We start from the raw sequence: 27,324 nt of genomic DNA, 5'->3' as shown, positions 1-27,324 counted from the left end.
TATTTTGTCCAGCTCATGCATGTTCCTGTCTATTGTTGTAGATTCTGACATTCTGAAATGGAAACAGAACCAAACAAGCTTTCGGTCAGGTGCACAGTGGCCAAATCACTGCACTGAAAAACAAAGAAAATCACCTTTCCCGTCCAGTTTAACCAACTTTTATAGTGAGAATAACTGTGAATATTTGCCACAGTCAGACACCACTGCCCTTGTGTACATTATTTAAGGGAAATGAAGCCAGATAATCTTTTTACAATTTTGACTGCCATAAAGCTTGTCTGCAACTTGCATTTCAGAGATTTAGAGTAGGTATTGCCTCCATTTTATGGTCATGAAACTGTGCATAAGTATTAACCAACTGACCCCATGCAGCATTATCTGAGTCTTATCTAGAATCAGTCTTACCAAGTGCTCAAGATCAACTCATTGCAGACCAGGTGGGAATCATTTAAAAAAAAGAAAAAAAATTCCTTTCAACCAGACTTAGCATTACACTGCCCATGTGATGCCACCTGCTGAAATGTCCTTGACCAAGACACAAGAGCACTGCTCTGTCGCTGAATATGAATATCACTGTTTGGGGGGGGGGGGGGGTAAGAGAAAAGCAGAATAAGAATATCATGAATATATCATATTATAATATAATATATATATCATGAATGGTACCAAATCTGCCTTTTTTCATTTATGTCACATTTTAACTCCTATAGATGTCAAGATCCTTGCAATCTTATTATAACATCCAGAAATGACCATTGAAATGCACTTTACTCTGGCTGATCCATGACAATAACAAGGGGTTTTCATTTGGACCAAAATGCAGGAGCCAGAGTGCATCCAAGTGAAGTAACAAGTAACAAGAGCCAAAGCCATGACATCACATCCGGGCTAGCCTCTCTTCTACCAGCTTTATGTAACTCAATGCAGTCTCTCATTTGGCATTTCTGTCATCTGTCTTTTTGAAAAAATGAAGCTTGTTCCTGGGATTTACACATATTCAAAGACAAACTACAGCAGTTGCCATCAAAAGTTGAAACCTTTGTTACTTTGTGAGCACAGAAAATATACAGACTCAGTGAAAATTTACCAACCACAGTACTGCGAGCACTTTCCTCATCATAATTCGGTTTCATCCATATCCATAAAATTCACCAACACTAATTCCTGATGTAATTTTTTCACCTCTTTAGATGTAATCTATATATAATATTAATACTTTTTGATGACCTTAGAAATACCTTAGGTTTGATTCCCTAAAATATTTATTGTATACAAATGTCACTACGTGTATTGACAATTACTTCATTTTATTTTGAAAAATAAAGACTAGCGAAGCTTAAACTTCCAAGACACTCAATAGGTGTGTTTCCATCCACCTATTTTTATTCACATTTTTAATTTGGGCATTAAAAAACTTCAGTGGAAATGGCAAAAATTCAAAAAAGCCTGAAATAAAAGCTGAATGCAACAAAGTGCAATGGAAACTGACTTAGCAAATAAATCATGATGTATATAAAGCATGTGATTTAACTTCACTATACAGATGAAAAATAGCAGCAGACAAAAACATCATATCTCTGTGGAGCAACGAGGAAACTTTAACACTCCTTAAAATTAATACATGAGCCATATTTTCATCACGTTTTCTAATTAATCAAATTTTTCTAAGTTAATCAAATTTTCTTTTGCTGATTTTCTGGCAATTTGGTTAAAATTTGTATTAGTTTTTGTAATGATGAAAAAGCTTTTCCAACACAAGTCACAAGAAGACAAAACTTGAAAAAGATATCAACGGTCCGAGTCAAGGGAAAAAACACAAACTTTATTCTCTTCTTTTTACAAAACATTTCATAATCAACTTCAATAAATAATATATCCAATACAGACCTTCAGGAGGCAAATGATCAAACTTAAACATGATCAGATACATTTTCTCAAAAAGCATCATCTATATCACCTCAGTGCTAATCTTTAATTTTTTGCTGCTCTAGCACAGTAACAAAATAAGTGTACATGTATCAGTAAAATGACAAAAGCAACACAAGAGGTGTTTGACTTACACAGCATTGTAAGATGATGGGCACATGAACGATGCCATGAATATGAAAGATAAAAGTATGACAATCAAAAAGGCAACTGAGAAGTTTGCAAATTGGTCACACTGTAAAGTAGCATGACTGCGTCTAAGTTGGCCTGCCTGCATTTTACCAACGACATCTTGAACCTACGAACACAACCATTAATGTGCACTTTACAGAAGATATTTAACTACTTTAATTATGCACATCAGATTCTGTGGATGATAGAAAGCTTTTAAATGACACCTTAAAAACCTGTTAGCCCTCAATCAGCTATTCCTCATCTGAATGCAGGTCATACAGGTTTACATTCGTAATGTAAATGTGAGGCAATATTTAATGTAAATGTATTCATGTAAAGCAGTCTTATTTTAACAACAACATATCACTGACTCATGAACTACATAATTCTAACCAAAAGGCAAGTACCTGAGCCAAAGCTACAATGATGCAAATAATATTCCCCCAACATCATTTCTATAGTCATCATTGAGGTAATGCATAGTTTTGGGAGTAAATATGCAATTCTTTAAGGGATATTTGGATAAAAAATAGTCACTACCTGCAATCGGTAAAACACAGATTTCAGATTAACATCACATTATTTGTTGGAGTGTCATGTTTTACTGTGAAGTGATATAATTTGTTTAATCTTATGGTCTCTTGAGAGAGCTGCAGATACCTACAAGGCCATCCATTTAAAGGTTTACAGAAAAGTTCATATGTCATGAGAAGGAAATGCAAACACAACAGAAGATGATAAAATTACATGCCATTGGGTGAACTATACTTTAAACATTTAAATGGGTAATCTGTAACAGATCTTAATTTGAGAGTAACCTGCCAAACCTCACAAAATTCAAAAACCTGATAATCACCTCTACTCTACCATATATATCATTCTGCATTGTATTTTACTGTACTCGCTTAAGTCCCTGATTAAAAAGACACCCTTTAAGAAAATGTATGGCCTGTAAATGTAGTAGTTAAAACACATTTTGAAATACATTCACCTTTAGTTTGAACAACAGGACCATATGGTGGGTCTCTGTCCAGTTGGAAGTAAGATTGGTATACAACCTGGTATAACCAAGGAGATACTGCAGAGAGAGTTGCACATACATGTACAGTATATGTATATAAGCACTGTATGTAGCTTGGTTGACTGGCATAACCTTCAAAACCAGTGATTGGTTCATTATAGTTACATAAGTCTAAAATTATTTTTCCAATGTTTCATGCATGATAACCAGAAACACACATTCTCAGGCAACTGCGAGAAAGGAGCTGAAAAACAGAGATGAATGACTAATGAACGCCTTGCTTCCCAGGAGCTATTCAGCCTTTTGACATACACTGAAGACTTTAATTGAGCTATATGTGACTGCAAATATACACTAGACAATTTCCAGACCTTTCTATGTGGCCCATGCCTCTTATACATAGTGTGTTTGAGACAGCAGTATGAATAACATGATTACATGTTGGTGGAGTATAGGTGAATAAAATGGGGTTTATTATTAGCATGCATTGAGCTTTCACTCTTGGTTGCATTTACTTGACAGGTGTCGCATGAAACTCTGAAAGACGGATATTTGTGCATTAGAGTGGATGTTTACAGGTCTGTATCCTTGAGGTCATTTCGAATTGGAGACAGTGTGACACAACCAGATCATAAATAGACTGTTCACAGCTTGTTCCATTCCCTTCCACCACCCAGTCTTCGCTTCTACCTGTTTGATTTGAAAATAAATATGATATACAGTGATGACTGAGTTTTGTGCGTCATGCAGATCAGTCTACAGTGTATATACAACACTAAGACATACAGGCAAATGTCTACAGGCACACAGTAAAACACTGGTCTCATTATGAAAAAAATAAACTGGAATAAAACGACTGTTTTATACCTGCTTGTTAGTGTAACAAGCAGCTATAAGTAATGCACTGACACATGTAATAGTCTAAATAGGAAATGAAAAATATGTTAATATATCAGAATGTGGGGTGGAGAAGGGGTAACCTCAGTTTGAATTGTTTCACCAATCTTTAGGTTTTCTTTGCATTTACTTTCTGGTGCCTGAAGTACAAAAAATTAAAGTACAGTGATTGTGTTAAAACATGAGGTAAAACAAAGTAGCGCAGTGCATGAGATGCCATGAAAGGTACTAGAGTGTCAAAAAAGAAAAGCAACCTTTCAGTAACAGAAACAACAGGGTTTCGGAGAGGTGTGAATAATTCTGCTAACAGTGCAGACACACATGTTTACAGTAAATACTAGAAATTATAAAAGTTAAAGTCACTTAAATATCAAGACAGTCTAATACAGAGAAATAAATAAACTAGGTTCAATGCCATTCGCTCAAGGGTCATGTGATGCACTGAGGGAAGATGGGTAGAAATTAGAGTGTGCCCATTCCAGTGACTTCAGACGTCAGCCTAGAACAGTTTAGGGAAGGACGGGGAGGAGCAGGGGTAGGGGGGTGGGAGGATAGACAGACAAAATAAAACAACTGTGAAAGAAGAACTTGCGCATGAAAGTGTAAGTTATACTGCCATGGCGTTGTGCTTGATCTTTTGTTGGCACCTCTTTTTTTCTTTTTTTTTTTTTCATTCACATAAAACGTCTCAACTTCTAGAAATATGGCAACATAACCATGCAATACTAACCCCCTCATGTAGCCATGCAGTGGACTGAAAAGAATGATGGTGTCATGAAATGTCCAATGTAAGTGTTTTATTCCCTGACAGAGGCATCACATCACTCTTCTTTCTAACAGCATTGCTCAAGTGGCAGTCGTGTTCTGTCTTTTTTTTCTTTGCTTTTCTTAATTTTCCATTTTTTATTAATTTTACTCTTTCCAGACAATGACACAATAGGACTTGATAGGCAAATGTATCTAATATAGCAATTACAAAAAAAGAAATACAATATTATTCTTGGAATGAGGCATGCTAAATAAATACTTACAGGAATAGTTTGACATTTTGGGAAATATGCTCATTCAATTTCTTGCAGAAAGTTAGATGAGAAGATCAATACCACTTACAGATGTTTCCGTTGAATATGAAGCTGGAGTCAGCAGATGGTTAGCTTTGCTTCGCATAAAAACTGGAACGAGGGGAACAGTTAACCTGGCTCTGTCAAAAAGTTAACAAAATCTGCCTACCAGCACCTGTAAAGCTAAAGCTGTTTTACGGAGGCTTATGTGCTGGACTATTTCTTAGCCGGGAGGAATGAATTTCTGGAGTTTTGTTGTCACCGTGAGGTTGCCAGGCAACACGTGTTGTGAGGTCATTTCAGTGTTAATTAGTGAGCTTTAAGGGAGCTGGTGGGCACCTTCAGACTGTGTAACAACAATGACCTGATAAGTTTATTGCATGTCACATTGTGACAAGACACCTGTAATAAAATCTTGGTCACAATTTGTGTCAGACTGTATGATATCAACTTGAAGCTGTCAGAATGTGCACTGAATATGTGGTGAATCGTAGCGCTATGATGTAAATAGAAAAAGTATGTGAAAGCAGAGATACGACATCAGCTCATATGTTTTGAAAATGCAACAAAGTCACACAAACAAGTGTAATTTCCTCCTAAACTTTATTCAGAAATTGAACTTGCAAAATGTCACAACAGCCAGTGTATTCTGTGTCTCAGACTCAGACTGTTTTGGGTCACTAATTGGACATCAATGGACGTGTCTCACAGTGCAATCTACAATAGGACCACCTCTTTTGATTGACAACCAAAGACAACCAAAGATCACCACAACCTACCAAGTTTCTCTCACAATTTTCAACTATCAGGCAGCCCAAAATCACACATTGTAAAGGGGCCAACAGACTAGAGCCTGGTTAGCTGTTTCCCTCTATTTCCAGTTTACATGCTAAGTTAAGCTAACCCTCTGGCACCAGCTTCATATAACAGACAGACATGAGAGTGGCACTGATCTTCTTATCAAACTCTTGGCAGAAAAAGCGGATAAGCATATTTACCAAAATGTCAAACTACTCCTTTAATGATACACTGGCTACATAAATTGAAAACAAATCCAAGTGTTGTTAGTATGACTTCTACTATAAGTCTCCCACAGGCTTATGCTGAAGTGTTACGCAAAACCAAGGGAGTCTAGGGGAAGTTCCATGAGATAACACATAGAGGTTAATCGTGAAGTGGTGGTTTTGATGTTAGCTTCTGAAAACAGGACCAGTTTTTGGGATGACTTCAGGATGTTGTCATGGATGAGGGGTCATTCCACATGGCAGCCACGTCCCTGAACCTGCCATTGGAATTGTGGGAAAGCAATAGCCATTAGTTTCTCTGCAGACTGTTCTCTGAAATCCCCTTAAGAAGTCAAAGATATAAAGTCCTGTTTGTGAGGATGTAGGTTCTCCCGCTCTAATGCTGAAAACATTTTACTTTGAGGTGTTGGTAGCCCGGGGACATCAGTGAGGTTCAGTTTTCGCAGAGCTGTGAATAATACATTTATTTTCTCTGTTGATAATGAATTAGAATTAGAGTTTCGGTGGATAAAGGGGGAGGAACACACAGCGGTGGTGGAGCATGGTAAAAAAAAAAAAATCAAATGAAAAATACACTCCTCTGTACTTTATTTGTGTGTACAGTATCTTGCTGTACAGCCCCTATTTATTTAGTCCTGGGGCTCACTATATATTTTGTCTTGGAGTTGCTTTTCACCTGATAACAAACTGTAATTGACTTATGTGTAAATACTCTAAGATTGGATCTTTGTTGTAACTGCTACATTAGGCCTGCTGAGGCCACCTTTTTGTGTTGTTTTACAGATTTATCATGAAGATAGTGGCCACAAACCTTCTAGACATAGATAGGCATTGTACGGTTGGTGATTCATTTATTGATCATTTAATTCACTAATCTACGGGTTCTGTGCAAAGACATAGTTTACTTGTCTCAGTAATTGGCATTGCTCCACTTACTTTGAGCCACTTACTTGCAAAGAGTGCCCTTGCTAAAACTTTTAATGTCTACACTTTGGTGGAAACAAGGGACAAAAGTGGAAAGAAACAACCAAGAAAAAACATGAATAGCCACATTATTCATGGACTTATCTGTCTCTTGTCAAAGCCTGACAGATGTTGTGAATAGTCTGGTGACTCATTGTCATCAATGTCAAAATTTAAATGGCAATATATATATATTTTTCTCTCCAAACAGCACAATCACAGTTAGCAGTTCTCTTGGATCCTCAGTATGACCATGGCCATTCAGCTGTTGCTTTTATCTTTTAGACTGTGCTGGAGCCAAACAGTTAGAGTTAAAAGGTTACCTGGCATTGATGAGATACTGGGCCAGGCTGATGTTAGCAGGAGTCCCTGTAATGGTGATCTGGCGCTCTGATGAGCCTTCCATGGCGTTTGCAATTTTGATCTGCGCCCCAGACATCTGTCGAATCTCATTTATTTTGGTTCCCTGGCGTCCAATGATGCAGCCTATTAGCTGGAAGAAAAGCAGAAGCCTTTGAACATAACGCTAGGGAACCTTTTCATTGTCTTGGTACATTTATACTTCCAATTATACATTTTATGTAAAAAGGGAAGTTTAATGGGTTATGGTATGGTCTGTGCCTGGTTTAATCTAAATTTCATCATTCAGAAAATTAAGTTTGATTAATGATAGCAATTTCAGTAGATCAGCTGATTGGGGGTATTCTTCTGTGCCAACAGTAGGAACTGTAGTCTATGAGATCTTTGTTGGTAATGTTGTGTCATTTGTTCATAAAGCATTAAACAGTTTGAAAACACAAGATTATCTCAGTGCACTCTACTATTAACCAATGCTTTTCTTATGAGTTAATTAACTATAAACCTGCCATGCACAATCTTAAAATTCTGTCTGAATAATTTTAGGTATTACACTATGACATTATTACAACTACAACCATTTTAACAATTGACAACATCCTTTGAATTTACACCTAAATACCAACTGAAAGACATATAATTTGAAAACTAAAGAATTTTTAAACATATATTCCTCCATCAGCTATCTCGGGAAAACCTTTCCAGCGTTACTCACATCATTGGGAATGGTGAGTTCATGGGTACTGGCTGGTGGACTGGCATCCAAACCTGAATCGGGGAGCAACGGGATAAAAAAGGAGATTTGAATTTAAATAGTCACTTTAACAAAGCTGAAACCTTTTAAAAAAATAGTTTGACATTTGGGAAATATGCTTGTTCGCATTCCTGTTGAGAGGTAGATGAGAAAACTGATACTTACTCATGGTAACTTATGGTAAACTTGTAGCTAGAGCCAGAGGACAGTTAGCTTAGCTTTGCACAAATACTGAAAACCAGGGCAAACAGCTAGCCTGGACCTGTCCAAATGTAGCAAGAAAGCAGGGGTAAATTAAGCTAAGCTAACCATCTCTTAACCCCAGCTTCATATTTAGGCTTAATGGACAGATATGAGAGTGGTATTGACCTTCTCATCTATACTTTTTGGCCTTATGGGTGCTGGCAGGCGGATTTTGTTACCTTTGGACAGGCTAGCTGTTTCCCCTTATTTTCTGTCTTTATGCTAAGCTAAGCTATATGCTAAGCAAATTTCCCAAAACGTCAAACTGTTCCTTTAAGTATGAAAGCTTATTTCTCAATGGAACTTTTTACTGTAGTCTTTTACACTGTTATTGAATCATCTGTGTGTCATGATAAGATGTGAGAAAAATGAATTAGAACATTCAAGAGGGCACATTTTTTGAACAGCCTTGTTGATTCAATGAATCACTCCATATTTAATGGTAATCCTTTTACATGAAAGTGGTGAAAAAATAGAATCGAACATTATTGTGTTTATTCATGAGATCTTCAGTTGGTCTTTTACCGATATGCATATAGGACATACAGGCAGAATAATGTATGTACAAAGGTCTACTGTATGTTTAACAATTCAATTCAGATGTTGGGGAGATTCAGCTGGTTGTTATAGTACAATGTGTCCAACCTATTTCACTGGAGGTTTTCATATTTAATGGAAAGTAAAACAATGAAAATATGTCTTCAAGGAAGGACGTATCCTGTTGCAAAGTAATATTGCAATTTTGATTACGTTGTGTTAAAGTGAACCCCAGTGTCATTTTTTGGCTTTCACTTCCATAGTATCAGACAGAGCCAAGAGGAAAATATATACCGAAAAAAATCAAAGGAGGAGAGAAACCACTGGGGCCAAGACATGCTGTGCCAAAAAAGAGATATGGTGAAAGGTAGGGAAAGAGAAACATGTTTCTCTGGATGCAAAGAGAAGGAAGGACCTACAGGGCCTTGTGGGTACGTACCAGGGAAAGCAGGGGTGGTCTGTCCGAGAGGGGTAAAGGGGGTTTGCTGCATAGCCAACTGGTGGAGCTTGGTCAACTGCTGAAGGGTTAGGAGGGAAAGTAGAACTAAGACGTTACTGTTACACAGGTCACACCAAAAAATGAAGAAAACCAAAACTAGAGTGAAGAAACGGTGAGGAGAAGGAAGTCATGACACAGGGTGGTGGTGGAAAAAAAGTAAGACAAAACAGAGATACGGAGTAGTGATGCGCGGATCGCAGTTATATCCGCTGGCACCATGGTCAATCCGCGGATCGGTCAGGCCAAGTCATAGAAATTACCATTCTGATTAATAGTGGATGGGCGGGTGAAATAATACATCATTAAATGAGGACGATATTAATTACATTTACTAAAATGTGAACAAATTTTAAGCAAAATTGTTTTTGTTCGGGAAGTTGCAGAAATAAGTTCAGAATTTTAGTTTGAAGGGAATAAAGATGTCAGTCTGTGTTCAGGCTGTTGTGGAAATACCTGTTGACATTTTCATTTAACCAAAGAAGACCTTTTACTTAAGCTAAATAAATGCTTATTTATTTAAAACCAGCCTACTTCAGTGTAATATCTTACCATATCATCATGCTTACATATATCCCACTGAGAAATAATGGTAATGCGTAATCAGGTGTGGGTCTCTAAATCAGAGAAAATAATTTGTTCAGGTGGGTGGTGGTTGGTTGATTTATGTGTACATGCGGATTCGGATGACGACAGAGCCGATCTGCACATCACTAATACAGAAAGAGGGTGATCGTCTGTCATTGAGCTTTACATTTCTATGTAATTTAATTACTTTTCCTTCTCTACTTATTTCCTCTTAATTTTCCCATACTCCAATGTAATTTTTTATTTACAAAATGTTGCATCATATCAATTAAATGGAGAAAATAATTTCATTCCCATTTGCCCCCTCCATTACCATGTGTCCTTCTAGTCGGCACTTATGACTCAGAACTGGAGAACCTTTGGTTTTAAATGCCTGTCAGAGCAGCGGCTCTCCACTCGACATGGTCACAGGATGTCCATCCCTGCTGTGTATCATTTCCATCAGGAATGGGGAAGACGGATGCTTAAAAGCCGTCTTCTCCTTTTAAGAGAGTTTTAATGAGGGTGGAAGAGGATGTCATGTCTGTATTTGAGTGATTGTACCGTCATCTACCACCTCCACTGGCATCAATCACTGCCCAACTTTGAATTAGTGAATCTGACACAAGGTAGTTCTTGAGATGCTCTTACGACACAGACAGATGAAGGCAGATTATTAATGGAGACTATATGGTCCACTGGAATTAGGGGGGTGTCTACATCAAAACTGCCATTACTGTCTTTGCCTTTATCATTCTCACCAGCAGTCAGTGTTTTTTTTAACAATCAGATCTGGTTAGAGTTCTTTCCGGGGACTGAGCTGCAGTCCACCCTCAAACTACAAGGACAGTGATATGATCTTGGAAGTCGTGATTTAAGACTTGCCTTTAAATACCTTCAAAGAGATGGTGTGTCAGTGTCATCAAATGACTGCAACTATTTTTGATCGCATATTATTAATATACTGGATATATCTTTTGATTTAATGAGGAACAGACTAAAAACTTACATCTGGATGTGGTATGGCGTACTGTCCCTGAATTGTGTAGGCCTGGAAAGATGAAAAAAAAAATTGCATAAAAAAAAATAGCATAAAGAACAAATCCTCTTGTACAATCACAATCACAAACACATATAATATGATCCTTTTAATTATACTCATCAATATCATATTAAAAGAATTAACATCAACATCATGATATTTAGATGAATGTGGAGTGCAATGAGACCTACATACAGGTCTTAGCAATCAGTGTTTGATTTTAAAATAAATACATATTAAAATAAATGATAAATGGCCACTTCTGTGATTGGCAAGCAAGATTACTATATGTCCTACATCATATCAGTCAACAGCATGCATAATGTTCACGTGAGCTGCTTCATGATTCCTCATCTTTGTTTCTTCTGTCTGGCTTTTATTCATAAATTCAAGTCTACAAACAAAAAATCCACCTCAAAGTCTCAAATGACTGATGACCTCAAATCTCAGTGTTTAAAGAATGATTTGTGTACATTGATAGTTTAAAAAAGAGCAGATTTTGTGCCCATGCATCACATTTGAATTCCAAATGACTGCAGTAGACCCAATAAAACATCTGCACAATGTAATGTACCAATGTCCAAACTGACACCATTACAAACTACAGCTGCAAAAAGTACCATCATGTTGAATCATTACCTGAGATAGATTCACAACAGAACTGGACATTACAAGCTTCACAAAGGTCGTATTTATGTAGAGGTTTTGTACTGCACATGTGTTTGTATCCACAGCTGTGTGAGTACGTTTGTCCAAATCAAGCTGGTATATTATCTTGTCTGAAGACTTCAGTTGTATCTTTCATCCCATTTAACATGCAATGGGTATAATTTATAGACAAAACAAAAGCTCCCAAATTGGAGTCATTGCAAGTAGTTATGTGCTGTGTATTTATCTCTTATGTTTGCTAAATTTCCAAATGCATACAACTGCTTTTAGCTCAGATCTGCAAATAAACTATCAACATTAGGTGGAAGTAGGTTAGTGGGTTAGCTCTGCATACTTGCTGACACTAATATCGTTGTTGCTAAATCAAACATTATGTTGTAACCTACAGCTCCTTCCCTCACTCATCTTTTTGTGTCCACAACCCACGCCAACCAGCAATGACCATTGGTAGGAGACAGGACACAAATTGCATATTCTGGTTTCAAAGTTGTACCTTCTTAAGACTGTTTGTGGCAGTCTTACAATGTTGCAATCTTTTTCAGGTGAGGACAGTCTCATTTGCTAAGTGTTGTGGTGTTATACACATGTGTGTATAGGATTTAAAAGTGCAGTAATAGGCATTGGATGATGCTGCAGTTAGTCTTAGGTTGGTTTTGGGCACAAATTAACAAGCTATAGCTAGCTCAGCTCTCACCTGGCCACCTGAAAAAATGACAGGGGTGGAGGCAGGCTTTGGGCGATAAGGGATGGTGGCACCTTTTGGTGGGGACTAGGAGAAAGGGAAGAGAGAGGAAAGGCAGAGGACAATTTTAGTCTGAGGCGGGACATGTTCTTACTTTAGTAAAAAAAGACAAACACTTGTTTAAAGGGATAGTTCAACATTTTGGGAAATATGCTTATTTACTTTCTTGCAGACTGCAATGAGCAGATCGACACCACTCTCGTCTGCCCACTAAACATGTTAGCTTAGCTTAGCATAAAGGCCGGAAATCTGTACAACAAGTGAAGTGTAAAAGCAACAAACCGTGTTTTCACAAGGAGGTTAAAGGTGCTGGGGGCAGGTTGTGTTACCTTTGGACAAAGCCAGCCTAGCTGTTTCCCAGTGTTTCCAGTCTTTGTGCTAAGCTAAGCAAATCAGCTGCAGACCGTAGCTTCTTCATATATAGTGTACAGACATGAGAGTAGTATCAGTCTTCTTATCTAACTTCTTATCTAAGCAAGAAGGTGAATAAACAGGCTGTTAAACAATTTCTTAAAAATAGCATATTGCTCCTGTGGTTCCCTATCTGCTTAATTACTGTGTCTAATTGTATGTATATAAAAGCAAGCATATTCATTTAAACCATTTATTTATTCACTTGGTGATTGACATATTCATACTCTAGATAATTACATTTCTCAAGGTGTTGTATTGCTACATCACAGAGAAATCATTCTGAGGCATTATGGTGTCTATTATATAAGGACCTAGGACATGTGAAACTTGATGATCACAGATTAAATGCATCACCAGGTCTCTATTTTTCATGCAGATATACCAGTTTTTTTTCAAAGACAGCAGGAACCGCCAGGTTTCAATTAGACAGCAGGGGAGTTGCAGTTTGCAAACTTATTGTAATGACAAAGGGTTATTGATTCATGCTGTGCCCAGCAACAAGGCTGTTCAAGACAGTGGAGAGGGCTTAATCAGATTTCCTCTGGAGCTGCTGTGCTGTAGTGGGAGGAGGGTCCACTTAGGTATGTGCTTTAAATACAATATCAAGACACAGCAGCAGTGCTCTTAATGTTTCAGAAACAGACTTTTCCTGACAGCAGGTTTGGATGGTTAATCACAAACAATGTCAAATGGTAATTTCAAATTGCTTCCTCTAAACTGTACTAAAATGACTTTACTCATTATTTTTTTATACACACTTTGCACACAATTTCTGAGTAATTTTTTACTACCTTTCAGGGCAACAAAATGGAAAGTACATATCTTGACACAAATTGCCCTCTCAGGGCTTTTATTAAGGAAGCTTGGTGTTTCTGACCTGGGTTAATGTGTACCTTTGTATTTTTCTTTATTTGAAGCTAATTGGAAATACTGAGTCACATTAAAATATTGCATCCTGAAATTATGTGTTTTACTACAACAAGTGGTGAATATTATAACTACTTAAAGAAACATAGAAAGGTACATGAGTATCTACCCAGAATTTCTGGCTAGACACTGTCATGTCTAGCCTTGAAACTGTCTAATACTGTCTTACTTAAGTTCTATAGGACTAAACTTACTTAGTATTCTTAATAACATTATCACTAATATTTAAACTGTTTGCTAAATCTTGAAATACTCTACCTCCAGCATGACCACACAGATTTGTTTGACACACTGGATGATGGCTTCTGGGGTCCCAGAGATTGTCACTGCACGTTCTGTAGAGTTGGGCAGCATGTCCCCTGCCACTTGGACCTGGGCCCCTGTGGACTGGAGTATAGCAAGAGATTTTGAGGGATTTGACAATGTTGATAGAATTCAGCTCTAACTCACACAGGCTGTGCAGCTCTCTAAAGGGGTCTACAGGTAGTTCCTTCTGCAGGGCAAAAATAACTTATTCTGTGAGTCTACCTTCACCAACCAACCCTTCCTGGCACAGGCTATATGAATGGCCTTGGTATTCTACCGTTGTTTTGACATTTTGCCGAGGGCCAGCTTCCGGAAACTAACCCATCAGATCAGCAAGGGCTCATTGGAGGAGGGCCTTAAAGAGACAGGAGCTAAAACAACGTGTTTCAGACAGAGGCTGAGCTGAGGAGCTGCATAAAGAGCCAGTATAAGATAAATAAGGAGTTTGTGGAACTGTAAATCGTGTTAAGATATACCAATAGACCAGAATATGGATATAGACCTGTAAATGTGCGAGATACGTCACCTTTAGTTGTCTGTGTTTGTATTAATATTAAAGGATTAGAGTGCCTTGGATTTTTCCCTCTTGCGTATAATGTTCTTGTTTCAGCTGTGCCATTCTGCTTGTGAAAGTCAATTTAGGAATACAACATGCTGCCTTTGGGACTAGAGTGGCATGCCTCCGCTTCTGGCTTCGCATCTCAGGTCGATGCCACCATCTTTCATCTGATGACATCAACCTGAAGGCAGAAGTGAAATGCCTCCACAGAATATGTTGGTAGTGGTCATCAAACGACAGCAAATGTTGCCCAGCCTTTTTTCAGGCATGTTGTGTATTTTAATAGGCTATACATGGGGCCTTGTCTTCACCATCAGTGAAACATCTTATCTATGCATTCCCACGCATATGTTGTGCTCAATCAGCCCTCCAAGCCTCACACCACTGGGAGAAGTATCTGACTTTTCCCCCTTTAAAAAACATAAAAAATACTCTGCTTTGAATAATATTATGTGGTTTTTCCACAGAAAAGTTCCATTACCTAGTTAGAAGTTCTTAAACAGATATATACTCCTTCTTCCTCATTAAAAAATCCAGAATCTATGGATTTGCAAATTATGAACAATATTGTTCATTTTAAAAGTTTAAATGCTGGACAGAAGATGTCTCCTATTCTCAGTGTATGTGTGCCCGAGATTTCAAGTTTCTACATCACACTTGTGTAAGTTGCATACTGGATCACCACTGCTTTCCAAACTAGTTGTGATGTTACAAATCGTGCTTGTAGGTACATGTCTTAAATTCAGATTTAAGGTGAGAACAGAGAAACTTTCCTCCTTCAGCAGATGAATGTGAAAACTCCAAAAGGGCCAACATCAAAGTGAAGAAACAATAAGCAAAACATTTTTCTGAGTAAAGGGGGACCTTATGCTTGTAGACCCCATTAGAGGACAATGCCGGTGTGAGATAGAACAAAGGTTAGACATTAAAGCCCTACTTCTATGAGCACACACAGGGCCCTCTAACCTGTCACACTTCAAGTCACTGACTAAGTGGACAGGCATTTATGTAATGTTTCCTATAGTGTGTAGTGCTGGTGAGTCCTGATTTGCTGAACAAGCACGTACAATGTGCTGCACCCCGGGGTTGAATGGGCTCTGTCTGTGCTAATAGAACTGGAGTAGCAATGCTGATGTTATCATAGCTGCTAGGTTAGAAATGTGTACTGAAAGTTACAGCTATTACATCATTAAATTCCCACATACTGTATAAGCAAATGAAAACAAACAAAAACAACCAAAAATGAAAGAAGTTAGTAAAGTTAGCAGATGTATCCATTTTTATATATATACATTATTACTGGAGAATATAAAGTCATTAAATATAACAGGGAAAGAAATGAAACAATCTGACTGCATTGCATTTTCTTGAGAAAAAGCCTGACTCATTTTTAGGGTTATCTATAAAAAGAAGTAGAGCCTGGGGCCACATGGATATTACCATACCTCTCTCATTTCTTTTATTTTGGAGCCTCCTTTTCCTATGAGGGAGCCACACTGACTGGCTGGTACTACAAGCCTTAAGGTGACTGGAGGCTTGCTGGTTGCTGGGCTGTTGCTCATGGAATTGATTATGTCCTAGAAAACAAGAGCATATATTTCATTTTGCGGGGGCAATATTTTCTAAAGGTGACCCCAAAAATCCATGAAGTTAATGTTTGTTTGTAATGACTAGCAGTATAAATCAGTTAACAAACTTAAAGGTCGGTACAAATAACATGCACAAACACATTTGTTTCAATAATTCTTTCAGCATTTTCTCTGCTTGGTGAATGAGCACAGCTTTGTCGGTCTGTCTGTAAATAACAAGCGCCTTGGTCTGGTAGGCCAGATTGTATGCAGGTCACTGAGGACACAGCAGTTGGTCTCCTCTTACAAGTTCCAGTCACAGTGCTTGAATATATCAATTAGATGAGTGACATCAAAGACGGGATCACAGAAAAAAGAAGCTGAAAGGAGATGATTTAAATTCACCTATTCCAGGAAAGATAAATAAATATCTTCCACAATAAATTGATTGAGTGCCTTATGTGCTGTATCAGAAAATATATGTCCAATTTATACTTGCTACCAACAACAAATGCAGATTAAGTTTACATGTGTAGAATTTAAATATTCTAAAAATACATTTGTGGTCTGCGAAAATACAGAGTTTTGTGTCAGCTTTTTCAAACTGAAATAGTTGAGATGTGTTGAAAATGAAATGAGAGCATTAAATTAAAAGCATTAGCATTAGCATTAAAATGGCACTAATGAACCCCAGGCAGACAGGTACTTTGTTTGTGCATAAAGAGGATAAAAGCACCTGAACTCTACTGGATTGCACTGGCGAATGACTATTTATCAAAGTACATGATGTGCATATTTTACATTATTTAGGAATGTTGCTGCCACCTATCGCACAATCTTATCATACCTCCTCAAATTTGTAGGCAATCATAGCAAAAGCCTTGAAGATGGTGTCTGTTGGTCCTGTGATGGTGACAATCCTCTCTGGGCAGTTGCCCTCGGAAATATTGATTCGAGCTCCACTCTGGAAAAATAACATATACGGTATATGGTTGATGTGAGACCTTAATCCAGGGTTGGATTTTAACCATATTTGAATAATGTATTCACCACTGATAAATCTGACAACACAACATTACAAAATGACATGAATTTGTCACTTAGTTCAGCCAATTTATGTTGTTTATTTTTGATTCCTGAATATAAAGCCCTTTGACTTGACTGACTTGCTTGGAAATAGTGTTGTATTTATTTCTGTTATTTGATCATTTAAATAGTGCTTCTTAATACTGAGACCCACCTCTTCTCGCATCTTTTTCACTGTTTCCCCTTTCTGGAAAAAAGTGAAACTATAATTAAGATTCTTAACAATAATTAAAACACAGTTTGGTATATATTTTCTCAGTGAGTACAAGCATGTGTGATCTACTACAAAGTAACATACCTTTCCAATTATACTTCCAACCTCCTGCAATAAAAACAAAAAAGAGGGAAAAAAAATGTTTAAAATGTTTCATTCTGGATGAGAAGAGTACAGTATTAAAACAGCATGCTGGTGTTTATTCCTGGACACGGTGCAAACATGGGCAAGCATAGGTTACACAGCTATATGGAGGTGATGAGGGCCACACTCTCTATACGCATGTGATCGTTCTCTTACCCCACTCCTCAGTGGGGTAAGGGTGGAGGGACAGCGCCGGCTGCAAGCGTCCACACTCCCTAACCTCTCCTCAGTGACTGCTAGGGTTACTGTGCATCCATTGTGGCATTAAAGCTATAGACCAGTTGCTGTGCAGTGTCAGGTTGCTCCCTAAGTATCCATTTATATTTATCAAACACTATGTGAAGTCACACAGTAGATACAGTTTGTCTTTGCCCATTTTATGAATGTGTACTTACTTACAAGCAACTTCAGCAACTTAATTACAACATAGTTATTCCAACCCTTAAAAAATAAGGCATCACATCTGACAATTAAGCTTCAGTAAATCCAATTAGATTCCCATTTTCAATGCTACATTGATGCTTTAAACACATTGAGAAACTCACTCCCAAAACTAGGAAAACAACATAAAAATGAACCCGCCCTCAGATGCACATGAGTTTGCCACTAACTTTTTCAGGTGATAGCACTGATGCCCGAACTATGGAGGAGTGAAAGTGTTCTTGGCAGGCAATCTGGTTGAGTCTGGGGAAAACAAGTCAAGGGAGCAGTCCATAACCCAATCAGATCAGTCCTCGGGGCTGATCCCCATCCAGAAAAAGGGTGAAAGGATGGTGCTGGTGGGCTACCTGCACCCACTAGACCATGCTGATAACAGCATTCCCAGCACAACCTAATAGCTTCTGAGTTTGTGGGGGAAAGACCCTTTCACTGATGTGGAAGACAGTTATGTGCCATCTTGTGGCAGGCTCTGGGGCTCAAACTATCACCAGGCCATATGGAGCTCCTGCATGAGCAGCCATGCAATGGGTGAATTCTTGGACTGTAGTCTGCTTGGCACACAACACAAGGGCAAGATGTTGGCCCAAGTCTTTGTGGCACACACGCCATAAACATGGCCAACTCAGTCGAGATGTGTAGTGTGGGTTTTCTGTTCGCCTACCCACCAGAAGACCTTCCAGAGAATGCATCCTCTAATAAAACTTGGGTTACATAACCTTCATTCTATTAAACATAAACTTTGCCCTATACCAAACTCTACAGACTTAAAGAAGTGAAGCCAGTTGCTTGAAGCTTTTAGTTGTGGCAAAATTGTGAACCACCATTTTAGCACCTCACTGCAGTAGGGACAGGAAAGTAAAGCATGATGATTTCACACTAGCAGGCTTATACACACATACCACCTTTCACGACCTCTAAAAGATAAAAAGGAGAGAAGAGAGGAGGGAGAGGCACACAACACATTCATGTCTAAAAACCCAGACAAGATGTTGGTGCCCACTTACTGGTTATTCGTGCCTTTGGAAATCTAAAAACACTAAGGACCAGCAAGGACATACTGAGCAGAGTCGACATCCACACAACATGGAGCAGAAGACTTCCTTTTGGTCTGGAAGTGGAGTCTCTACTTGTAAGGGCCTAGCAGCCATGCTGACTATAGAAGCTCAGTCTGTCACATACAGTAATATAGTGAGGTCAAGTTAGAGAGGAGACCTGGAGCGTGGCATAGGAAGGGTAAAGACAACTGCCAGCACCTAATAACCACGGAAAAGTATTTCCACAGACAAACCGTAGTCTGTGGAGCAGCTAACATTGCCACTTCTCCCACCTCAGTAACAATGCCATTATATAAGGGCTTAAATAGCTAAAAGCAATACCTCAGCATATTAGCCCTTAACACCAAAGGTGTCATGTTTAATTCCCAGGTGGATGTTGCAGGTCGTACAGAACCCGCTACCATGGTGATCCCGGACAGGAGGAGCAGCATCCCACCGAGGAGATAAGCTGAGGCCATGAAGGCAATTTTCTCATTTTCCAAGTTGATCTTTCAGAGTGAAACCTGGATGCCAGGTTAGGGTGCAACATATATGGGCGTCTGTGGCTCAGGAGATAAAATGGGTCATGTACTAATCACGGGGTTTGTGGTTCAATCCCCACCTCCTCCAGTCCACATGTGGAGGTGTCCTTGGTCAAGACACTAAACCTTAAATTGCTCCCGATGGTCAGACCAGCACCATGCATGGCAGACACACTGTGAGAATGTGTGTGTGAATGGGTGGATGAGAAGCAAATTGTAAAGTGCTTTGGATCAAAGTGCTATATAAATGCAGCCATTTACCATTTGGACATACAGCTGGTAGGATTTTTAGTTTTCTCCGATGTGAATTTGTAACTGTCACTTAAAGCAAGATGAATTTACACCGATATGACTATGGAGCACTCCCGTGATTTATTATTGTACTTCCACAAAGGGCACAAACGACAGATTTAAAGGGAATGGTCAACACTGATGCAGCAGCGGTGAAGTATGATATACTGAGTCCCTACTACAGGTCAAACCCCCAAAAATGCTAGGCCCTACATTTCTTATAATGCAATCAATAATATATTTTCATTAGACCCTCCATACCTGGTAAATGCAGACATCTTTCAAACACCTACTCCTAGCTCATGGCTTTATCTTTCTGTTATAAATCAGTAGGTCCAAGTCTAAGCTGATGACATCATCAGGGTCATTTTTTTCAGACATGACACCTCTCCTCCAGAGGCACAGAAGATGTTATACAAGGTCATTAATGACTTAAAGGTCCCTGCAATGAAGAAAATAAATTCCCCACATGCCTCTTACTTTTTATCCTTCGCCAAAGCCAATATTATAGTGTGTGCCTTCTTACTTTTCCGTGCATGAGGAGACGGATGGTAAGGGTGACATTGAGACCACCCTCTGACTGGACTTTGGTGGGCTCCATGCTGGGGGGGCGGGGAGGGGGTGAGACCAAATCACAGTCCTGGAACGGGATGTCCTCAAAGGGAGAAGGAGTAGGGTGGTATTCCAGCCAGCCAGTCACCTGCCAAACCAAACGTCACACACACACAGACATTTTGATACTGATAAGAAGGAAATGAGGAATATATATAGTAAAATGACCAGTGACATCACAATCATCTAATTACATTCACATGTGTCAAGACACCCTCATCAAAAGGGAAAAAAAAAAAAACATTTCTATGAAGGATCTTACAAAATCTTTGCAAATTTTCAATCAATAAGTCACAAATTGTACAATGAAAATAAAAATATCAAACACTCATTCCCTATAACCCACATCCATCCTATTACTTATATGAAATTTGTACATGATTCAATAATTTTATCCCATTCAGGTGAGCGAGTAGCCAACTGGAAGTCAGTCAGCTCAACGTGCATGCTCTGAAGCGTCTCAGCTGGAGAAGGACTCCAGTGCATTTGCTCTATGGGCCCAAAAACACTGGAGCATGAGTAACATGCCAGACTTTTGCCACTGAGCAACTTTCACAAGAATGAATGGGTCCCATCTTTGAACGTGGTATCCAGTTCTCCTTAATACATCCATGGGTGTACCTATGAGCATTACTGGTGACATCACAACTATTTGGAGCCAACTGAGGGCAAGTATACAACATACACAAGTGTGATGTAGAAACTTGAAGCCTCCAGTGCACATACACTGAAAAGTCAATTGCATGTGCTTGTATCCAGAAATGATGAACAAACTTTGCATATTCATTGATTATAGATTTTTTAATGAGGTGAGATGTCATTTTAAGGATTTTTAACAAGGTTGTTAACATTTTTTTGTGGAAAAAACATATCAAGAATAATTTATGAGACCCCTCACCACCAGCCTACGGGTATTAAACCCAGGCTGACAAATATAAACACATGCATTCTGCATTCATATTCAAGATATGAGACACACAAAGTGGTTAGTCATTTTCCTGCAGTTATTATTCACATGATGCTTTGAAGGTTTTCAGGTGCTGGTTCTTAGATAAATGTATGTGTTTTTTTTTTCTTTTTTGAGTGTATGCCAACATTCACACAGACAGTATAATATCATTTTGTGTTTTTCTAGGAATTTAGTATCCACAAGAGCTTTAATTGCAACAATCTGCTGTCACTTGTATTCTAGGGGCCTTACAGGCCACCATAACTCATGCTGCAGCTGATCATTTAGCCAAAAATGCAAGCTACAAATAAAACTGTAGTGGGGCACAGTGGGTTATTAATACTTTTATGAGGTCCCAAAACAATATTTGTTTCATGAATGATACATGCAGTAATTGTGCAGTGAAGATCTGGAGATAACCATTCATGATTAGATTCAGTTCCCCCAAGTATTTTTTTCTATTTATTGTCTCAAAATGTATTTATTTTTTTCTTTTAAATGACCATGTTGTTTTGTTTATAATTGGAAACCACAGTTTATATGACAAGAGGGAGCAACTCTGACAACCTCTTACATGGTCGTGGTAAGAAAACTGTACATTGGAGAAAAACTTTAGTATCTAAACTGTTCACATCATTTGTCCCAAATAGTCCATGCAAGAGATAAAACTACAGGATCATAATGAATTCTCACTTGAAGGTGCATCACAATGTAAGTGCAGAGTCCTCAGTAAAAGGCTCTTTTCAATGGGTCAGACATTAAAGTTTTCCTCCAGTGCCCTCACTGCAGTTAGTCAAATTACTTTGCTCCCTTTGCCTTTGCTACTAAGGCAAAGGCAAACAGGGCAGTCTGTATGCATGGGTGGCCATGCCAAAAAGTGAAAGTTACTTTTTTGTGTCGAATAACTTATAAGAAATGACTCATTGTTCTGTTCATAGTAATATGTTTGTATCTTGCTAAGTCAACCGTACATATTACAAAGAAATCATACGACTGAATAAATAAAGATATTCTGCATGGTTGCCAAGTTAGGACTGACCTCTGTAAATGGCTAAATGTTGTCCATAGTTCAATAGAAAGGTTGCATAATTCATAGTTGTTATTTATGAGGTGAGCATATTAATACTGTACATTTTAACATTACTGTAGCACTGCTGAACCTTTCTTAGAACAGATATATATATAGTTAAATGTATATAAATATCTCCTATGCCACCATGATATAAACATTAAATGAGCATATTTCAAATCCCAGTGGCTTAAACTGCTATTCACAATTGCTGTTCTCTAACCCTTTGGGTATTGTCATTTCACACAGAGAGTCAGATCCAAATGTAAATTTCAAGTCATCAGCAGTGCAACCTGCTGCCCTCATCCTCCCTGTTAACTTTCTGCCATTATCATTACCTGCACAAGTTTATCATTTATTTTTTAGAGATATCGAACAGCCCCGGGGTGTTCTCACCAATATCTTAGTCTGCTGACTAAAGTTGGGTTTTTCTGACATTTTAGCCCGGTTGGTTGGCAACAGGTTTATGTCCACAAGCAAATTCTAATTTTCAGCCAGACACAACCTTAGGCTATTGCTGTTTTTGTGCTCATCCCCAAAAAAAAAAAAAAAAAAAAAAAAAAAAAAAACTCACTTTCTCTATATCACAAATTACAGACTACAGGCTATGTTGAGCTTATGAAAAAGTTTTCTTTTTAATAGAAATGTTCAGCAATTTTCAAGTCCCTCTCCACTCAAAAATATGCTTTTCTTGCTCCTGCAGTAAAGTTGAATGTTTGAGCCTCACTGCGCAGAATGATGTATGTACATAGTTTGACACTTGGAGGTTTTCACATTCATCTGCTGAGAGTGAAAAGTTTCTCTGTGTTCATTGAAAATTCTGTTTTCAGGGACGGGCCTGTGAGCATGATTTTTGACATCACAAATAGTTTGGAAGCCAAGCCCGGTCCAATATTCAACTTACACAAGTGTGATGTGGAAACTTGAAGCCTCCAGTGAACAAACACTGAGAATTGACATTACGGTGAAGTAGGAGACATCTTGTGTCCAGCAGTTAAACTGAAATGAAATATATTTGCATATTTATAGATTCTGGAATGTTATTAAGGGAGAAGGAATAGATGTAATTTTAAGGACACACAAACAAATCAGACACAGCATATTTTATAAACATCTTAAAATATGCCTGGAGGGGATCTTTGAACTGTCTGAACAACAGCAAAAAAAAAAAAAGCTACCTTGCAAAAAAAGAGACATTTCATCATATCAGTGAAACAGCGCCTCTCTGGATTACAAGGTGAAGTAAACGTCACACTCAGCTGTAAAACTAATCACATTAACTACGTAACAGACTTGAGTGTCAACGACATTTATTAGCTGCCGTCATTCTACCTTGAAACCTTGAATAATTTGAAGAAACTGAAAATGTGAAATGAGGCCAACACAGCAAGTTGGAAACGCCAGTCAATGGATACAACAATGAAAGTGAGCTAACAAGTCTGCAGTGAGTTACCGTAACTATAATTGAAGGTGGACATCTGACTTCTGCTGAAAAAAAAAAAAAAAAAAAAAAAAAGACTTCAGAAACTATGCAGCAGCAAGTCCAGTGGGAAATTAACTAACAGGGATATTAAACAATTCGCCATGAGGGGACAGAGGACGACCTTCATCTTAATAGAGTAAGTAAAACAACTCCGTGTGTCTCTTGCTAGCTATAGTAGCTTTATTGATAATATAAATGTCCCGCCTTGCCTTCAATTAGCTTAGTTGATGGACTTGATGGAGGTTATTGCTTAAATGTACAATAAGGTGCCCTGTTTGTCATGATGCTAAAGTTGTATATGATGTGACTACCTCTTGTATAACGCTAGCATCAATAACTGTTAGTGTAGAGTAGTTAAAAGCAAGTATTGTCACACCCTGCCTGGACTTTGTGTGTTTTTTGGGGTCTCCGGGTTTGCACTCCGGTTGTCAGTCCTTCTGGTCATATGGTTTTGTTTATGATTTGAGTGGTGGGTTTAGAGGACTGTATTATTAGTTTGTTGGTTTGTGTTCGTGGTTAGTCTTGGATGGGTTAGTGTAGGTGACGTTGAGTTTGTTTTCTGGGTTTTTGTTCTGTTTCCCTTGTGTGTTCATGTACTCCTCCACACCTGCCCTGTGTTAGCCTCGTCAGCCCTGCCCTGCTCCCTGTGTTTCCTCAGCCAATCAGCTCCCTGTATGTTCTCCACCCATCTCTCCACCTGCACCTCATCTCCTCTTTAGTTCAGTTTCTTTTTAAGTTCTGGTTTTCTGTTCAGACCTTGTTGGATCGTTTTGTTTGTTTCGTCTTGTTCTGTTAAGCTCTGTTTGCCTGTTCGTTACCATCCATGATTAAAGGAGATTTTTTTCATCTAATCTGCATTCTGGCCTCTGCGTTTGGGTCCACTCCTGCTTCCCCACCTGACAAGTATATCTGTGGTCAAACTGTAAAGTAGGCAATGTTATTGTGAATGAATATTGCATGGTTGTTATTAAACTGTTACTGTGCAACAGTACTGTTGACTTTGTAAAATGACAAAATTTGAAACTGAAATAACTTTGTTTTGTTGCAGTTTTTATTAGATTTTTTTTTTAAAATCCTACACTGTAAGAAATGTCACTCTTTTGCTGTCAGCAAATGCACAATGGTGTCATAAAATATGCACCATCAAAAACACAAAATAGGATGTATTGGCTCTATACAGACCAGTCTGATCCTTTGTTTGCTGTGGATTCAGCAGCTGCCCCTTTGCACTCTGCTAAAACGCTGCACATAATCGCAAATATGAAAGGAGCGTTACGTACTGTCGCAGAATTTAGTCTAAATTAGGCGCTTAACAGTCACAAAGCCGTCATCTGGATGACAGCTTCATTCATGAATGAAAACTCCATCTTATCAATGGCATTTCTGTCATATTGATCTGTTTACTAGTGGAAAAATAAGACTGTTGTAATATTTCAATTCAACTCAGTTTTATTTATATAGCGCCAAATCATAACAAAAGATATAGAGCCACAGAGACCCAACAATTCCCCCATGAGCGAGCACTTGGCAACAGCAGCAAAGAAACCTCAAGCAGAACCGGACTCTAGGTGAGCGGCCATCTGCCATGACCGGTTGGGTATTTACACTTGCTCACTGTGCTAGACTAGTGTTTTCAGTTGTTTTTGTTTTTACCTCAAATTTGTCAAATTGTTCTCAACTGAAACAGTTTTGGAACAAAGTACTCTCTTCTTTAGAAATTGCTAAGATGTAACACATTAAATAATGTTTTGACTATTTCTTACCTCCCTGAAGGAGATGAGCTTAAGATATCAGATATAATAGCATCAATACTTAAAAATATACTCTTCGTGGCAGAGGTTAATAGTTTTGGCAGAAAATGACATTTGCAATGACACACAAAGTATTTCAGTAAGCACTTGGCTTTTCCACCTCCTATAGTTCAAATCACCAGAGTATGTTGTGCTTCTAAATATAGCAGAGGACCAATTAAGTGCATTTCCTTGCCAGGAACATCTTTTGAGATGATAACCTTGAGAACGAAGTGTCATCCTTTTTGTTTGGGTTAAACATCATCTAGCTAGCTAGTGTGGCCTATTAGCACCTTCCTTTTGTAGAAGAGCACTTCTCTTCATTTTCAAAATGGTCTCTCAGCCACAAACAGCCTTGATGCATTTGGGGAAATTAGTTGTAGGGAGAGCAGAAAGGGAGGGTTGAATTAATCCACAGACACACATGCTGAGGAGCCTTTTGTTGTAGTATTGTTGTCTGCAGGCAGTTGCTGCTATCCTGCCAGACTCTCCCATTTGCCCCAAAAGCGGGCTGTAAACCTGTCATCTCCAATCCGTCGGCCTGGTTGAGACCTCAACCTAAATTACAGTCACAAGCTGACGGCCCTTTGCATTGTTCCTCTGCCACCTAGCATTAGCTCGAAGGGCTAACATAGTTTATTGATGCGTGTCTGCTAATAAGCCATGCCAGCAGACAGTTTCCCCCGTCCTTCAGTCTGACCAAAAATACAATGAGATGATGCTCGTTTTCTACATGCTGACGATAATCTTTCATAACATGAATCTATCCAATACCCACTAATAGTATAACCATATACATAACTAACAGTAAATTATTTTCTCTGCTTTCAGATAAATATAAATGCTTCAGTTTTTGTGCTGTATCATGAACTAAAATCCAGACATTAAGGCTATCATTCAAAGTAAACCTGCCAGCCTGCAGCACACACACCCACATATAAAAAAAAAATGGATATACTCACACACATAAACACACATAGACACAGCCGATATAATACAGATCATTTAAGATATACTTGCAGTCTATGACACATGCTATAATCCAAGTTAATGTTGTAAAGTGAAATAATATCACAGACGAGATGAAAAATTAATACGATTCCATCCTGATACAGATTAACAATTATTTTTATTAATCATTAAATATAATTTTAATCATCTTTCCCAACTTGGTTGCATACAATAATCCTTCTTGTGTTCTGATAATAAGTTGCTATTTTAATATGTTTAACTAAGGCGGTCTCTATCGAAAAATAATGAATCCATAGTTCTAATAAGACATGTCTGAAATTAACATGCCGAGACATAACATCTCGTCCAGTTAGGACGATTCACTCGGAAACTTTGAATTTGTTGTCTCTTCAGATTAATTTTTTTTTCCCACTAAGACTTCACACTGCATGTACGTAGTCGCTAAGCAG

At 38.3% G+C, this 27,324-nt stretch overlaps 1 protein-coding gene and 1 long non-coding RNA gene across 11 annotated transcripts in view; one reads left to right on the top strand and one right to left on the bottom strand.

Annotated features, from left to right (window-relative positions):
- Window positions 1–1,801: 1,801 nt before the first annotated feature.
- Window positions 1,802–27,324, bottom strand: part of pcbp3 (poly(rC) binding protein 3) — a 76,036-nt gene continuing 50,513 nt past the window's right edge. For 3 of the 10 annotated variants that reach the window (XM_044365226.1, XM_044365225.1, XM_044365227.1), the window contains 12 exons: window positions 20,527–20,700; window positions 17,633–17,656; window positions 17,489–17,521; window positions 17,096–17,212; window positions 16,126–16,257; window positions 14,074–14,202; window positions 12,427–12,501; window positions 11,031–11,072; window positions 9,398–9,476; window positions 8,140–8,192; window positions 7,391–7,560; window positions 4,801–6,361 (listed from right to left, as the gene is read on the bottom strand). In XM_044365226.1, coding sequence (XP_044221161.1) covers window positions 6,307–6,361; window positions 7,391–7,560; window positions 8,140–8,192; window positions 9,398–9,476; window positions 11,031–11,072; window positions 12,427–12,501; window positions 14,074–14,202; window positions 16,126–16,257; window positions 17,096–17,212; window positions 17,489–17,521; window positions 17,633–17,656; window positions 20,527–20,601 — 984 coding nt within the window. In that variant the 5' untranslated portion in view covers window positions 20,602–20,700 and the 3' untranslated portion in view covers window positions 4,801–6,306. Of the gene's footprint in view, window positions 4,518–4,800; window positions 6,362–7,390; window positions 7,561–8,139; window positions 8,193–9,397; window positions 9,477–11,030; window positions 11,073–12,426; window positions 12,502–14,073; window positions 14,203–16,125; window positions 16,258–17,095; window positions 17,213–17,488; window positions 17,522–17,632; window positions 17,657–20,526; window positions 20,701–24,083; window positions 24,176–27,324 lie in introns of those variants that run through there. The other 7 variants (XM_044365228.1, XM_044365230.1, XM_044365231.1 and 4 more) reach the window with 7 other exon arrangements.
- LOC122991836 overlaps window positions 24,166–27,324 on the top strand; it is a 31,547-nt gene continuing 28,388 nt past the window's right edge. Inside the window, exon 1 of the long non-coding RNA XR_006405918.1 lies at window positions 24,166–24,249. This is a non-coding gene — a long non-coding RNA (uncharacterized LOC122991836). The remainder of the gene's footprint in view (window positions 24,250–27,324) is intronic.

Source organism: Thunnus albacares, chromosome 11 (assembly GCF_914725855.1).
Source record: "Thunnus albacares chromosome 11, fThuAlb1.1, whole genome shotgun sequence".
Lineage (NCBI taxonomy): Eukaryota > Metazoa > Chordata > Actinopteri > Scombriformes > Scombridae > Thunnus > Thunnus albacares.
The sequence above is the reverse complement of the archived record's forward strand: the minus strand, read 5'-3'. Positions and strand labels throughout refer to the sequence as shown.